At 51.2% G+C, this 15,287-nt stretch overlaps 1 protein-coding gene across 5 annotated transcripts; it reads left to right on the top strand.

The window, feature by feature from the left end:
* Nucleotides 1-586: 586 nt before the first annotated feature.
* MTA2 (metastasis associated 1 family member 2) lies at nucleotides 587-13,965 on the top strand. 5 transcript variants are annotated; one of them, XM_060254297.1, is made up of 18 exons: nucleotides 590-800; nucleotides 4,273-4,340; nucleotides 4,573-4,666; nucleotides 6,491-6,605; nucleotides 6,788-6,851; nucleotides 7,093-7,210; nucleotides 7,328-7,430; nucleotides 7,528-7,627; nucleotides 8,408-8,596; nucleotides 8,857-8,931; nucleotides 9,098-9,156; nucleotides 9,246-9,343; nucleotides 9,610-9,777; nucleotides 10,202-10,430; nucleotides 10,539-10,628; nucleotides 11,223-11,341; nucleotides 11,954-12,102; nucleotides 13,066-13,965. In XM_060254297.1, exons 1-18 carry the CDS (start codon nucleotides 773-775, stop codon nucleotides 13,276-13,278), a joined length of 2,079 nt encoding a protein of 692 aa, XP_060110280.1. In that variant the 5' UTR covers nucleotides 590-772; the 3' UTR covers nucleotides 13,279-13,965. The 5 variants fall into 5 exon arrangements, with proteins under 5 accessions (XP_060110303.1, XP_060110280.1, XP_060110271.1 ...); XM_060254288.1 differs by having other exon boundaries at nucleotides 591-800; nucleotides 6,488-6,605; XM_060254304.1 differs by having other exon boundaries at nucleotides 596-800; nucleotides 6,488-6,605; nucleotides 9,610-9,749.
* The last annotated feature ends 1,322 nt before the right edge of the window (nucleotides 13,966-15,287 follow it).

Below are 15,287 nucleotides of genomic sequence, written 5' to 3' on the forward strand. Positions count from 1 at the left end.
CCCTGTCTGGAACAGACCATGTGATCCAAAAGTTAAAGATTTATGTATGCTCTTGAGTTACACAACACAACTGCATTTATTAGCTTAACCAAAAATGTCGGGAAAACATGTAAAAATTTGTCGGCTGTGCGGAATGGAGGACAAAGAGTTAACGGCTGGTTCCGGGAAAAAGCGTTGTTTGTCGAAGGTAGGTGAGAATCGTGGCCGCGTCTGTTTCCCGAAGATTACCGGAAAAACCCGAAGAGGAACGAACTATTCGGGCGCCGCTAAAGAGCTCCCAAGGCCCTCCCCGCGTCCCCCGTCTCAAATTTTAATCGGGAGATTTATTTTCCGGACCGGCACGAAGATAGACGAAGATGTCCGGAAAAACACGAACCCCTTCGTGTATTTCCGATTTGAGGAAAAGGCGGGGGTAATTTTTGAATTAGTCGACGCCGTACTATAGGGGGGAGGGGGAAAGAAAAGCTAGCCAAGAAATCCCGGATTTTCCCGACCAGTTCTCGGTGGGTGGGGGCGGGGAGCCCAGCTGCTTTCGTCGGAGGAGGCAAGAGGAGTGTAGCACCCCTTTTACGAAGCTGACCGGAAAAGGCCGAGCCTTTCCGAAGATTCCCGAGGGGCTTCCGGAAACTCTCGAAGTGGTCGAGGCTTGGCCGGCGCCGGCGCTCGCTGCGTGAGGGGGAGAGACGACAACGGCGGCGGGAGGCGATGAAGAGCTGCCGAGTCCGGAGTTCCTGAGGGGGCCGAGCCGGGCCAGAAGATCCCCGCCGGAGCCATGGCGGCTAATATGTACCGGGTGGGCGGTAAGAAAGGGGAAGGGGTCCTTCTTGGGGGGTGGGGGAGGGGCGAGACACGAGGGGGAGGGGCGCGGTGGGGGTTGGGGGGCTCCGGGGAGGGGAGGGGAGCGAGGGGCGTCATCCAAGGGGGTGGGAATAGGTGAGGGGGCTCAGGAGTTTCGCTCCTGCCGGCGGGACGAAGGTGGGGGGGGGAGTTAAAAGAAGGTTCATCTGGAGGTGGGGCAGGGGAGGGCTACGGAGTAGGTGGAGGGGCCTGGTTGGAATAGGTCTGGGGGCTGAGAGGGTTCAGGAGCTGGGCAGGGGAAACTAATGGGGAAGGGCTAATTCCAGGTTTAAAAAAAAAAGATTGGGATTTGGGGAAGGGACAGATAAGGAAGTGCTGGTGGCGGGGTAAAAATTTGGTGGGAGAAAGAGACTAGGGGGGCTGCCTGCAAGAGGGACGTGTGAATGGTTGGCTTAAGTTAGGGTTGCCAGTTCCAGGTTTGGGGAACTCCTGGAGATTTGGGGGCGGAGCCTGGGGAGGCCAGTGGGGCACAATGCCACAGAGCCCGCCCTCCAGAGCGTCCATTTTCTTCAGGGAAACTGATCTCTGTCCCCTCTGGAGAGGAGCCCTAATTCTGAGGGATCCACAGGCCCGACCTGGAGGTTGGCATCCCCAGAGAGTATTAAAGGGGCAGGCTGGGCTAAGCAGCTTGGGCAGGGTTTTAAAGAATAGGCAGAGGCGCCTGTTCTAAATATGGGAAGGATTGGGGGTAGAAAAGAGCTTTGTTTCTGGTAGTGGGAGAAATAAGGTAAATGGGGGGAATCGCAGTGTGGGGTAGGTGTCTAATAAAGAGCAAGTTTGGCAGTGCTGAGTGGCTTTGTTGGAGCTGAGGGTTTAAGGTGTGGGTAGAAAGGCTTGGTGTAAGGCGTTGAGGTGGTTAAGTAACTGGAGGGGCATTAGGAGAAATTCAGGAAGAGGGAATAAAGAGGGGCCTTGTCTGAGCAGCTAGGTGAGGGAAAAGGTAGGCTATGAATAAGAATGAGATGGGTTGTGGTGTGTGATGAGATGTGACCATGCTGAGGTCCAAAGGATCTGGGAGAGGGATGAGGAGGCAGAACCAGAGCTGTGGAATGGTGTGTGTGTGTGTGTGTGTGTGTGAAGAGTTATAGCTAAAGAGATCAGGATTTGGCTGGCTGTGGAGGAAAATGTGCTTGGTTATGGGTGGAGGGGAGTATTTGAGACATGGGGATATGTGGATAAGAGGCTGGCTGAAGGGCCTTGCTGGGTTTTAGCTTGGGGTAGCTAGATAATCATGCTGTGCAGACAACGGGGTGATCTGTGTAAGAACCTGAGAACACAGTTGGTGACCCCATCTTCTGTTCTGGTGCTTGAAAGGTAAATGGAACCTCTGTGTTTAGAAGCAGTGTACCCCTGACAAGCAGGAGGCGGAGTCCCCAGGAGATAGGGAAATGGCTTCTGTACCCTGCTTGTAGACTTTCCAGTGGGCTACTGCTAGAAGCAGAATGTGAGACTAGGACTGCGGTCTGATCCTGCCACACAGTCTTTATGCTCTTCCTCTTAAATCAGTGCACATTTTCCCATTGTTAAGATCATCTTTTGCTCATGTCACCTGCACCCTACCATCTTGGCTTTTTCTCTCCATCACCTTCAGGTTTCTTCTTATTTAAAAACTCTGTGTCCTTCTTCCCTCCCACTCCCCTTCTCGCAAGCTGTTGAACCCCTTAGTCACCTCCACCCACTTTTATCTGTGTCACTTAAGCCGCATGGCTCCCTAGGCCCAGCCTGTTCATAATTAGCTCCTCCTTTGAGGACAGCCTTCTCTGGCCCACCCCCAAGTTGTTCTCCTGTTGCCAGCTAAATTCTTCAGTCGAGCCCATGACCCTGAACTTTCTCTACTCTTCTGTTTGATCTCTGTTGTAAATTCTCTGGGCTGAGATCGAATCATGTGTCTGTATTGTATGGTGCCCAGCATGCTTTCGGGGGGGGGGGGGGGAGGAGAAAAGAATTGTTAGTAAAAATGGAAGCAGTCCTTATTGGCAGTTCTTAGACTAGCCCTGGTGCTCCATCCTTGCCTATATTACTGACAGAGGGCTGTTCTAGCAGCAGGATAATCTGTAGCTTAACTTCTTCAATGTTTTGCATAGCATAGTTGTTTGAGAGCATGAACTAAAAAGCCTAAGTTTCAAGTCAACACAGCCATGAACTCCCTGGGAGGGTTCATTTGCACAAGTGCCCTCTTTTGGTGGATGTTCCCTCCCAGCCCCATATAAGACAGCAGAGCTAATGTTGCCTTGCTTTATGGGACCTATAATAAAGATTACTGAGAGAATGTGCAGATACTGTAATTCAGGGATAGAACTCCATATGAAGTATATCTGGTCCCAGGTGCCTTCAGTTAAAAGCATCTCAGATAGCTGAACTTGGAAAGACCTTTCTGTGCCTGAAATCCTGGTAAGCTACGGCCAGCCAGAGGAGACAGTACTGAAGAGTACAGTGGACCAATGGCTTGACATTAAAGGCAGTGTTATCAGTGACTCTAAAATGGAGGCAACCTGACTTTTAGCATCAGGAGGACTACCTCTTTCGATGAGCCTTTGTGGGCTGGGGCCATGGCTGTTTATCTGGCACTTTAAGGCAACAAGGTTGTGGCTTATCCCTAGCCTTGTCCACTGATATCTATGTTTGCCCTTTATAAAGAAATTCAGGCCCAAGGACATCTGCCTACCTTGTATATGGTATGCAAATGAGGGATTCCTGCATTTATTATGCTAATTATTGGGAGGGACTCTAGCCTCATCCCCTGATCATCAGAGTCTCTGCCTAGTCCAGTGTGGCATTTGACATTTCAGTAGGTGTTGCCCTGTGTTTTCTAGCTCTGCTTTTTAGGCTTAAAAATAAACTTTTGTTGACAGTATTTAAAAACAAAAGGTTGAGAGACTGTTAAGTTCTGCACCTCAAAACCCAGTTGCAGAAACTTGGGATGCATGCAGCATTTATGTCAGATTTCTGGTTGAATGGAAAGAAGATGAAGAGTGGGGGTAGTGTGTCTTGATTCTGACCCAGAGGGGAGAAACAGTTTTTCCATGTCCTAAATAACAGAGATCATATTGACATAGGTTAGAGATATTGTCATATTTTTGCTGTGGTGGATTGATGGGCTTTGTAGAAAAAGCCCAGCAGGAACTTATTTGCATATTAGGCCACACCCCCGGACACAACCAGTGTTTCACGCAGGGTTTTTGTGGGGAAAGCCCTGCAGGAACTCATTTGCATATTAGGCCACACCCCCTGATGCCAAGCCTCTCGGAACTGCGTTCCTGCTCAAAAAAAGCCCTGACGCTGCATATATGCTGTGGTGTATTTGTGGGAACTAGTGATGCATAGAACGCGTTTCTGATTTGGTAAGTCCAGAGTTCAGGTCCTACGGCTGCTTCTTTCCATCTCTCATTGCCCCTTCATTCGCCCCTTTTGCAGATTATGTCTACTTCGAGAATTCCTCTAGTAACCCCTACCTCGTACGCCGCATTGAGGAGCTCAACAAGGTAAGGATGGCACCAGACGTGGGGAGGCAGCTCAGCTCTGTCTTGTGGGGGTTCCCAGACCCACAGTGGCCTGGGGAGGCAATGTTTGTGGACAGGATGTGGGTTAAGCAGGAAACTGCTGAGTGTAGAAGAGCCAATTTAGATGAGCTCCAGATCTTGGGAGCCATAGCTGCCACCCACTGGCAAGCTTGTCCATCCATCAACAGCATTATCCCTCCTATTCCTCCTGCAGACGGCCAATGGCAACGTGGAGGCCAAGGTGGTCTGTCTGTTTCGACGGCGTGATATTTCCAGTAGCCTCAACAGCCTGGCTGACAGCAATGCCCGTGAGTAGCAAGAGGGATCAGTGTAGACCGAATTCTTTTCTAGGCTGGTGGTTTGAAAAGATGAAATCACGTTTTTTGCCCCTTGTGCTGGTGGGGTGCTGGTTTGGAAGGTGTTCTAATAGGTACAGTTTTTGCAGCATACCTGGGATAGATGGTTTGGCAACCTATCTGGTGACTCCAGCCTGGTGGAGAGAAGGCAGGGAGAAGAGAGCAAGCAGAGGGGGAGGGCAGAACTGAGCTGTTGCCCTCAGGTTATAGGGATGGGAGGAGGGATTCCACCCAGGAAGAAGAGAGCAGCAAAGGAGTGGGTGAAAGGCCACCCCACCCTCCCCCTGGAGCATCACTCTCCTCCTGAGCGGCAACGTTGGCTTTTTTCTACCCAAGCAGAGGCTGAGAGCACCTGGCTCAGGAACAGCCTCACTTCTGAGTTCCATTGGGGTCTTGCTTGTTTTGATGTGCCATTAGTTACTGTCTTCGCACCTCTCCATTGGAGTGACCAGCTTTTCTCTTTCATAGCCAAAGCATAATGGACGAGAGCAATAATGTATGCAAAGAAACAGCTGACTGGTTTTAAAACTTTTGGCAGGTGCTGAATTGTGTATGCAGGGAGGGGGATTCAGGCTAGGGACAGGAAGAAGAGCTGTTAGCTGTGGAAAGTGGCCTGTGCATAATTCAAGCTGGAAGACAGCAACAGTGCTGCTCAGGAACACCTGGTCCCTGGCCTTTGCCAGGCATAGACTTCTCTGACTTTTTAGTACCACAGGCGAGTTCTTGGCTGCTAAAGGGTTAACAGGAAAGGGATAGCAGCTGGAGGAGGGGGAGGGGCATGCGTGACTCTGCATAGGGCTTCCTGGCCTCTTGAGCAGGGGCTGTGACCTTGACTGTGCCCAATCAGACCCAGCCAGTTCTTTAACCCACCCACCCATCCGAGGCAAAGGTTCTCCTGAGCCAAAAAGCAGGGAGGGTGGAGCCAGCGTCCCTCTCATTTCTCTAGTCCCCACCCCCCTGGGACACCGCCAAGTTCTTGAAGCAGATGAGGGGGATGGGAGAACAATGTGCTTCTTGGTGGCCGCTGCTGCTTAGCTGCTTCCGGGATGGTGGATGACTGCGCATGGCAGTCTCTGTTGTTCCGGGGGAAAGGGAGAGCAGAAAGGATGACCCTCGGCAGCAATCAGGCAATTGGAAACAAGCCCCATGCTGCATTCTGGATGGAAAGGGAACGTAAAACAGTCATAGGGTTGGTGCATCTTTCCTCTGAAAAAGGGCTAAAGCATTTAGGGCATTTTATTTCAGGAAAACATAAGTGCCAGCAAGAAAGGGAACATGATAACTGTTATAAATTGGGGGGGGGAGGGGGGAGACACTTTTCCAATCTTGTTTCAATGAAGCTGATGAACGTTTGGCTTAGAAAAAAGGAAGTTGTCTTCCAAAAAAAGTATTAGCAACATGGGTTCCACTACCACATGACCTGATGATCACTACTAGTTTGCAGAAATTTAAAAGAAATTACAAAAATTCATGGAAGATGGTAGCTCTGTTGTAAGCATTAGCCACAGGAACAAAAAAAGAACTTCCATGCCCAAAGGCAGTATACCTTGAATTCCAGATGCTGGGTGGATTGTCACCTTCCCATCCTGCTTGTTTCTGGATGTATCTATCTGTTGTTAGAAATAGTGCTGGACTAGCAGATCAGATCAGGGGTGTGAGTGTGATTGCTGACGGAAGGAGGGGTGAGATCTAGAGGACATGGCATGTCTAGAAATGAGCAGTGGATGGGAGGGGGAGCAAAAATGCTTTACACGCCTTTCCTCTTCTGCCCAGGAGAATTTGAAGAAGAATCCAAACAGCCTTCGGTGTCAGAGCAGCAGCGGCACCAGCTGAAGCACCGGGAGCTTTTCTTGTCTCGGCAGTTTGAATCCCTGCCTGCTACCCACATACGGTAAGAGGAGGCCAGAGGGGGGAATGGGTTCCATCTTACACACCTTTTGTTCTTGTTCAGCTGAGGGGAAGCGAGGCCTGCTCTTTTAGGGCCATCTGAGCCAGCCTGCCTTTGAGCACACCAGCACTTGAGAGGCTAGGCCCAGGAATATGACAGGCTCTTCTTTCCCTTCACCCTTGTAGGGGGAAGTGCAGCGTTACCCTGCTCAATGAAACAGACGTCCTTAGCCAGTACCTGGACAAAGAGGTGAGTCAAGAAGGGAAAGGGTGAGGTAACAAGGATATTTCATGACCACTTCCGGGCGCCTGAAGTTCTGGGCTAGAGATCCAGTGGTTTCCTTTGGGCGTCATAAGCCAAAGCAGTGGGAGAGGCATTACCAGTCCTTGGATCTGGCTTGGTTGCTCCTGACTTGGCAGAATGCTGAAGAAGGGGCTGAAAATATCAGGGCAAATGTTATTAATATTTCTGACTCCACTTTTCCTCTTAGGATTGTTTCTTCTATTCATTGGTCTTTGACCCTGTTCAGAAGACTCTCCTGGCAGACCAGGGCGAGATTCGAGTAGGCTGCAAGTACCAGGCAGAGATTCCTGACCGGCTGGCAGAAGGCGAGTGGGGGGCGCTGGGCCTTGTCACTGTGTGAAGCCTGTTTCCCTTGCCAGGCTTTTCCAGAGGGAGTGTGGCAACCCGGCTGTGCTGATAGCCCCTCTCTGTTCCTCCCCCAGGAGAGTCCGATAACCGGAATCAGCAGAAGATGGAGATGAAGGTTTGGGACCCCGACAACCCCCTAACAGACCGGCAGATCGACCAGTTCCTCGTGGTGGCTCGGTGAGATCCGGCTGGGGGGTGGCCTGGCTTCTCTGCCCAGATTGACTCTGACTCCCAATGGGTCGTTAACCTGCTCTCATCTCTTCTTTTGTGCCAGGGCCGTTGGCACCTTCGCGCGGGCCCTCGACTGCAGCAGCTCCATCCGGCAGCCCAGTCTTCACATGAGTGCGGCTGCTGCCTCCCGGGATATCACACTGGTAAGAGGGTGGACATCAGCCCTGAGGGTTAAGCAGGGCTGAATAAGTAAATAATAGCTGTGTTAAGAGAATAGTGACTGTGAGCAGGGATTTGAACCCAGGCTTCCTCAGTCCAGCACTACATTGGCTGTCATAGTTACCTAATGTCTAAAATAAGAAAAGCGGAATTCTGTGATGGGTGCAAATTCTGCAAAGGAGGAGGAATCCCACAGATGTGCTTAATTAATGTTGCAGCTTCTGCTCTCTGCCATAACTCCATTACTCAGGGAATGTTGAAAGGTATAGTACAGGGCACTGAACCTCTCACCTGGCTATTGGACTCTGTCAGCCATTCTCCTGGCTTCTGAGCTTTTGTTAGGTGTTGCCTTCATGCTTCCAAGCATGTTTTGCAGCCTTAATGACCACAGCTGTGAATCATTTTTATGAAAGGAAAGGCAGACTGTCACATCACTCTGAACTGTGGTTTGCACTGACCGTAGTTTAGAACGTAGACTGTGGCGTGATCTTCCACAAATGGCAGCATCCCGTGGAGGCACAAATATAAGCATAATAATAGTTTGAGAATTCAGACATGATGCCAAAATCATGGTTAGGTTCTTTAACCATAGTTTGGCATGATATCAGCTTGAAGGATGTGGTATTGGACACAGCTCCTGAAACCACAGGTGACATGCGTGCACCCTCCACTGTGAGTGGCTGCTTTGGGCTCCAGCAAGCTTGTGGAGGTTAGCTTTCTCCTTCTCCTTCCTTTTCTCATGCTCTGTCTGTCTGTTCTGGCAGTTCCATGCAATGGATACACTGCAGCGGAACGGCTATGACCTGGCCAAAGCCATGTCTACGTTGGTGCCTCAGGGAGGCCCTGTGCTGTGCAGGGACGAGATGGAGGAGTGGTCTGCTTCGGAAGCGATGCTGTTCGAGGAGGCCCTGGAGAAATACGGCAAAGACTTCAATGACATCCGGCAGGACTTTGTGAGTGCGGCTGCAGGTTGGGGGTGGAGCTTCGGGCTTGGTGGAGTTTTTTTCTTACTGGAATAGCCTCACTTTGTCCTAGGCTAGTTGGGAATTAGGAGGCAGAACTTCCAGGCTCAAACGTTGTTGTCCCTTCTCATAAGTGGAACTGCTGTGGGGCGGTGGGGTGTGCTTTTGAGGTTCTGCCTTTTTTTTTTTGGCAGTGCTGATTTAGATGGGTTGAAGCTGTGCATGCTCTTGAAGATTTGTATTCCTTGCAGCTGCCTTGGAAATCCCTGGCCAGCATCGTACAGTTCTACTACATGTGGAAAACTACAGACCGATACATCCAGCAGGTAGGTAGGCCAACTTCTGCAGTGAATTGGGAGGGGTCGCAGGGTGAAACGGTAGTTTCCCCTTTCCCTGGAGCCCCTTATGAAGCAGCTTCAGTATCCCAGAGGTTGCTTAGCTCCCTCCCGATAAAACGTTTCTGTGCCTCATACGGTTTGCCTTTCTTTGCAGAAAAGGTTGAAAGCAGCTGAGGCCGACAGCAAGCTGAAGCAGGTGTACATCCCCACCTAGTGAGTATCCCTTCTACTAAGCGTTGCGGGGAGGTAAACAGGTGAGTTCTATGCACAGGCCTTTAAACCCCATTGCCTTCCCTGTCCAGCACGAAACCCAACCCGAACCAAATAATCTCGGTGGGCTCCAAGCCTGGCATGAACGGCGCTGGCTTCCAGAAGGGGCTGACCTGCGAGAGCTGCCACAGTAAGTGTCCTGCCTGGGATTGGGGCAGGGATACTCATCTGCGTGTCTCTGCCCCAGAGAGGGGAGCAAAAGATGGATTGGCCTGGCATCCTGGTTCAGACAGGTTTGCCTTTTCGGTCCTGATGCTGAGATGGCGCTACAGGTTTGGATGGCTGGACCTCCTGAGAACCAACCAGAGCAAGCCGCTCCTAGACCTGGGGGACAGGAGCCCCCGGGGGATGTCGCTAAACTGAGCCCATGACCCTCCACTTCGCTCTCACCCACAGCCACTCAGTCAGCGCAGTGGTATGCCTGGGGTCCCCCCAACATGCAGTGCCGCCTCTGTGCTTCCTGTTGGATCTACTGGAAGAAGTATGGAGGCCTGAAGACCCCGACGCAGCTCGAAGGAGCAGCACGCAGTGTCACGGTAAAGTCCCCTGAGAATATACTACCAGGTGATCCTTGTTCTCATCAAAGTCCCTAGTTTAACTTTAGGGCGGGGGTGGAAGGGGTCATCGTGTTTTTGAGGCTGCCCCAGATTTGCTGCAGAACAGAACTTTTGCTGTAACTGCAGGACTTTCTAGACTACATTAAGGACATAAGCAGGCATCAGCGACAAAGGTCTGCCCGAAAACACCCCCGTTACTTGCTGGGGGCATCATGTCATTTGGCCACCTACCCCACAAAGGTTCTGCATTTGAACTTAGCATGAGCATCAAACACGATGATGATTAAAGTATCTTTTTGGCTGCTCTAATAATGGGGGATTTTTAGAAGATCTGGAGAGTCCACTGAATAAATCCTGTTCTTGCATCCCGCTCAAGCAATATAAGTGCTGATGTCTCTTCTTTCTCTCTGCTTCCCCCCGCCCTGTCACAGGAGCCCCACTCCCGGGGTCACATGTCTCGGCCAGAAGCCCAGAGCCTCTCGCCATACACGACCAGCGCCAACCGGGCCAAGCTTCTGGCCAAGAACCGGCAGACCTTCCTGCTGCAGACCACCAAACTGACCCGTATCGCGCGCCGCATGTGCCGGGATATCCTGCAACCACGCCGCGCCGCTCGGCGCCCATATGCACCCATCAATGCCAACGCCATCAAGGCAGAGTGTACGTGGGGATCAAGAGAAGTGAAGTGGGGAGAACAGAGGGAGATAAACCTGGAATCAGTGGAACGGCTAGCAGATCTCATGCTACTTCTCTATTTCTTCTTTCCAGGCTCCATTCGGCTACCCAAAGCAGCAAAGACCCCCCTCAAGATCCATCCTCTGGTGCGGCTTCCACTGGCTACCATCGTCAAGGAACTGGGTAAGGCTGTGGAGTTTGCATAGCCCCAGTTTGGATATGGCACTGGCTTGCCTGCTAACCTAGAGAGCCAGTCTGGTGTAGTGATTTAAGTGCACGGACTCTTATCTGGGAGAACTGGGCTCAATTCCCCACTCCTCCACTTGCAGTTGCTGGGAGAGCTGTCTCAGCCCCACCCATCTCACAGGGTGTCTGTTGTGGGGGAAGGAGATAAAGGAGATTGTAAGCCGCTCTGAGACTCTGATTCAGAGAGAAGGGTGGGGTATAAATCTGCAGTTGTCTTCTATTACTATGATGCTGTTGGCTCTGGGGCTCTCTCCTTCTCCCTTGCCCAAGGATTCCTCTCCTTCCTCAGAATTTACAATCACCTAAATTTGCAGTGACATCCAAATTTGTAAAACTGTTAGCGTTAACTGGGGCCTGCCTTCGATCTGCGGTTTGGAGACTGGTTGGACCTGTGTGATAACCACAGACTCTGCAGCTTCCCCACTGAAATTTGCAAGAATTGGAACTGAACTTCTTTTCTGAAAGGGATTCTGAAAGCAGTGAGTGTTTTTCTGCATGATCCCCCCCAGCATAATGTTGTTGCTTTTCTAGCTGCGCAGGCCCCCCTGAAGCCAAAAACTCCCCGAGGCACCAAAACACCCATCAACAGAAATCAATTGACCCAGAACAGAGGGTTGGCTGGCATCGTGGGCAAACGAGCATACGAGAGTGTAAGTGCTGGCGGGGCCAAGAAAGAGGGGATCCTGGATGGGGGGGGGGGGGGTTTAACTTTTGCAAGTGTGTCCAAAAGCGGGTTGGAGAGGAAGGTGGGGGGTGGGGACTGTGCCATTTTCAGAAGAAGTGCACAGAAGCTGATATGTGGCAGAGATGCAAGGCTCCTGGTGTACTGGCAAGGGAGGAGGGAGAAGAGACCCACACACTGGACTGCTGTTTGAAATGAAATTTTGAAAGGGGTGGTGGTGCATTACTCTTGTATATTACACCAAATCCTTATAATGTTCACTCTGGACAGGAGTACTTTTATAGCACTTCTCATGCTTTCCCCAAAATTGTTCTGTTCCCCAATTGGCGGAGGTGGGGATAGGCATACATTCCTATGGTTCCTGAAGGCTGCTGGCGTAGGAATTCTCTCTCCGCTCCTTCCTGAATCTTCACATCTCTTAGTCTGAGCTCTCCACAGTCAAAGCCAATAGCTCCCTTTCCTATTTTTAAGGCAAGGCAAGGCTTAGTTCAGGATGGTGGGGGGAGGGAGCCAGCCAGAGGTGGACACTATTTTTGGGGGGGTTCCTCTCGCTGATAGCTCTGTGTGCGACTGGGTGCAGGTGGCAGGGGGCGGGCTCCCCTTCTCGGCCAACGGGCGGCCCATGACTTCCGGAATGAGGTCGAGTGCTCAGCCCGCCATCAAGCGTCAGAAGCTGAACCCGGCCGACGCCCCCAACCCTGTCGTTTTTGTGGCAACCAAGGACACCAGGTACTGGGGAAGGGATTCTTCGCGAGGCAGTGTGGGGTGAGCAGGACGGGGGCGGGGTGGGAAGACACTGTTAGCCTATCCCTTCTCTGGCACAGGGTTGATATCTGACTCTTGTTATCAGCTGTCCTGCCACAGGGATGGAGTTTGTGCCAGTGTCCATGTCGCAGCTTGCAAATTACAGAAGGAAGTCCTCCCTCCTCATGGGGAGTGAGTTGACTGCTGCTGCTTGGATTGCTACCTCCTGACTTAAAAGCTCCTCCTTTTCTAAAAATTCTGGGCTGGAGGGGACTGTTGTACTGCGTTCTGAACTATTGGTGGTTTCTAGGTCAAGAGTTCAGACAGGTTGCTGCCCAGGGGCAGATCCTCCCCGCCCCCCACACACCTTCCTGCTATAAATACAGGGTTCTTTTTGAAGATTTTATTTAATGTGATAGCCACTGAATACTTTGGATCTTCATAAGACTGGGTATTTCTGGCAAGGACTGCAGGGTGGTGTAAAGACTGAGAAAGAAAGGGAGGTGGGAGGTAGGAATGCAGAGGGGAAGAGCAGCCTCACAGGCCACACTGCTGCCGTTTTGCCAGCCCCGTGTCCTTAACGTGACCCCATCCTCCTGACTGGGATGTCGTTTTCCTCAGCCGCTTTTCAGAGCGAGGCCTTCCCTTCATCATAAGGCATACGGAACAGCTTGCTGCTGGTCGTGTCTAGAAATAGGCCAGATATTTGTGGCCAGAAGGGAGAGGCTGGTGTGTGTGTGAGGGAGAGAGAGAGAATGAAATATATCTTGCCGTTTGGGGCCGGCCCACCCTGAAAAAAATCAGGCCCGAGTTTTGGGTTCTTTCTGTTGCCACAGTGCGAGGCTGAGCGCTGCATCTTCCAGCACGATCTCCTGTCCAAGGAGCTGCCATCTGCATTAGGTTCTTTTCTTTTGTTTTTGACTGCCTTTCTTTTCCCTCCCTACACAGGGCACTCCGCAAGGCCCTGAGTCACCTGGAGATGCGCCGTGCTGCCCGCCGGCCCAACTTGCCACTCAAGGTGAAGTCGGTGCTGCCCCTCCGGCCTGTGGTGGCCCCGCTGGTGCCCGTGCCCCCAGCCCATCCTGCCAGCACCAGCGAGCCCATCATCCTGGAAGACTGAGCACTGTCGCTTCTCTGGCATCCCCTCTAGGATCCTTGTAGCCATCTCATCTAACACCCACCCCACCCCTTTATTTCGGTGTCCGAGCCCTGCCTGGCCGGGGGGGGGGGGCGCCTTGAGAGCCCCAGTTTTGCCACGTATTTGCTGGGATCGGGCCAGGCAGGGAGGGGGGCATCTCACCCCCAAGGTGGATTGTGGACACCATTCTCCTTTTTTTATATATATATTTTTTAATTTCCACATTGACTTTTTTTTTTAAACCCTTCCCCCTTGTTGAAAATTCAGACTCGCGCACAAAGTTGGCCTCCCACTTTCCCCCTGGGCAACACCTCGAATACAAGTTGCACCTTCTTCTCAAAGCGGACAGGAGACTGTAGGGGTGGCAGGAAACCGGAGCCATGCAGGAGCCCTTCCGGAGTTCTTCCCGCCTCTCCTCTGCAGCTGTTCTTCCCTCCTTTTGTCCGTCTCTCTCTGCTTCTCAGCGTCTCTCTCTCTTTTTAAGTTGCCCTCTGGACCCATATACTCCCCATGTATCTGGAAAAGAGGGACAACCCCACTGAGACCCTAGATCCCCTATCAACACGCCAACCCTGTTCCCCTTTCCCCCCATTCCATTCCTTTGATGAGCCCATTTTTTGTACATGGTTTGAAAAGAAAGTCAGGTTTTTTTAAGTCAACCTGTAACTGGTTCTTATAGCAACAAAGAAATAAATGCTGTTTTCTTCATACTTTCTTCTGCGCTGCTTCTTTTTTTTGTGGGGTGGGAAGAGGAGGAAAGTGGTATGCGCCACGTTTTGGGAAGGGCCATGTCTCCATGGCAGAGCATCTACTTGGCATGCAGAAGGTGCCAGTTAAGGATGAGGTCAGAGGCAACGTTCCCTCTAAGCTGTGGAGTTTTGTGAGCGAAAAGCCTACTTTGTGAGCTACTGGCATGAAAGTTGTGAGCCACTGCATAAATTAGTTTGCTGTATGGCCATTTTTCCTGAGCTGAGACAAAAATGTGTGAGTCGGAGGCGAAAAAAACTCGGCTTAGAGGGAACACTGGTCAGAGGTGATGTTGAAGGATTGCTACTAGAGCCCTTGGAGAGCCGCTGCCAGTGCAAGGAGGCAACACGGAGTTGGATGGACCCATGCTCTAAGAAGGCAGATTCATGAGGAATTATTTAATTGGCGAGATGTTTGCAGCTGCTCTGGCTTGTTGATGAAATGGCATCCTTGAGTTAATGGGGCTTCTGCAAACCTCTTTGCAAATCTTCCACAACTGGTTGGAGGCGGAGCCCAGTCCACACAATTCCTGATACGTAGGCCAGTGAGCTTTAAGTTTGCAGTTACGATGCCTCAACAACTTAAATCAGCAACCATCTCTGTTGTCACTACTTGCATAACACAGACCATGGCTATGATGCACCAGAGGATTTTCATGTAGCAGAAGGGATTTTCCTTGTCTCTGCCTTGACGTGAGCTTTCCCCTCATGCTGTTTCGAGCACCTTCTGTTTCCCTGAAGCAGCTTCTTGGACTGGGGGGGAGCTGTGCTCTGCAGATGGGTCTGTGCTTAGAAATTAGCAGGGTGGTGCCCTTCACACTTGGTAAATGTCTACTGAATTCCTTATTTTAAACAGCTTACTATGTATAAAACAGTTTAGCATCTCAGCTGCGAGTTCTTGCAGTGGCTCCCACTTCATTGGCCCAGATAATACATTTTTGGGGAGATGGCAAAAAGTCCTCTTGGCTCCTTGCCCAGTGCTCAGGTGGGGATGGCCCAAAGGAGGAAAACTTCAATTACTTTGCCACCAGCAGCAGGTGGAAGGGGAATAAGCCTTATCCTAGGCAGCCTGACAAGGCAAATCCCTGCTCAGTCTACAGTTCTGTGCTAATCTCTCCATCCCTAACCGGAATAAACTACTCTGATTACAGAAATGCATCTTGAGCGAAGCTGCAGTTTTTGTGGCTCGGAAAACAAAAACGTTTTTGGCCAAAATTTGGAACTTTTTCTGTTGGGGAAGGCAGGAGGAGGAACCCGCAGGAAAGATGTGCAGCTGATGTGAGAGG

This window comes from Heteronotia binoei, chromosome 1, assembly GCF_032191835.1.
Source record: "Heteronotia binoei isolate CCM8104 ecotype False Entrance Well chromosome 1, APGP_CSIRO_Hbin_v1, whole genome shotgun sequence".
NCBI lineage: Eukaryota > Metazoa > Chordata > Lepidosauria > Squamata > Gekkonidae > Heteronotia > Heteronotia binoei.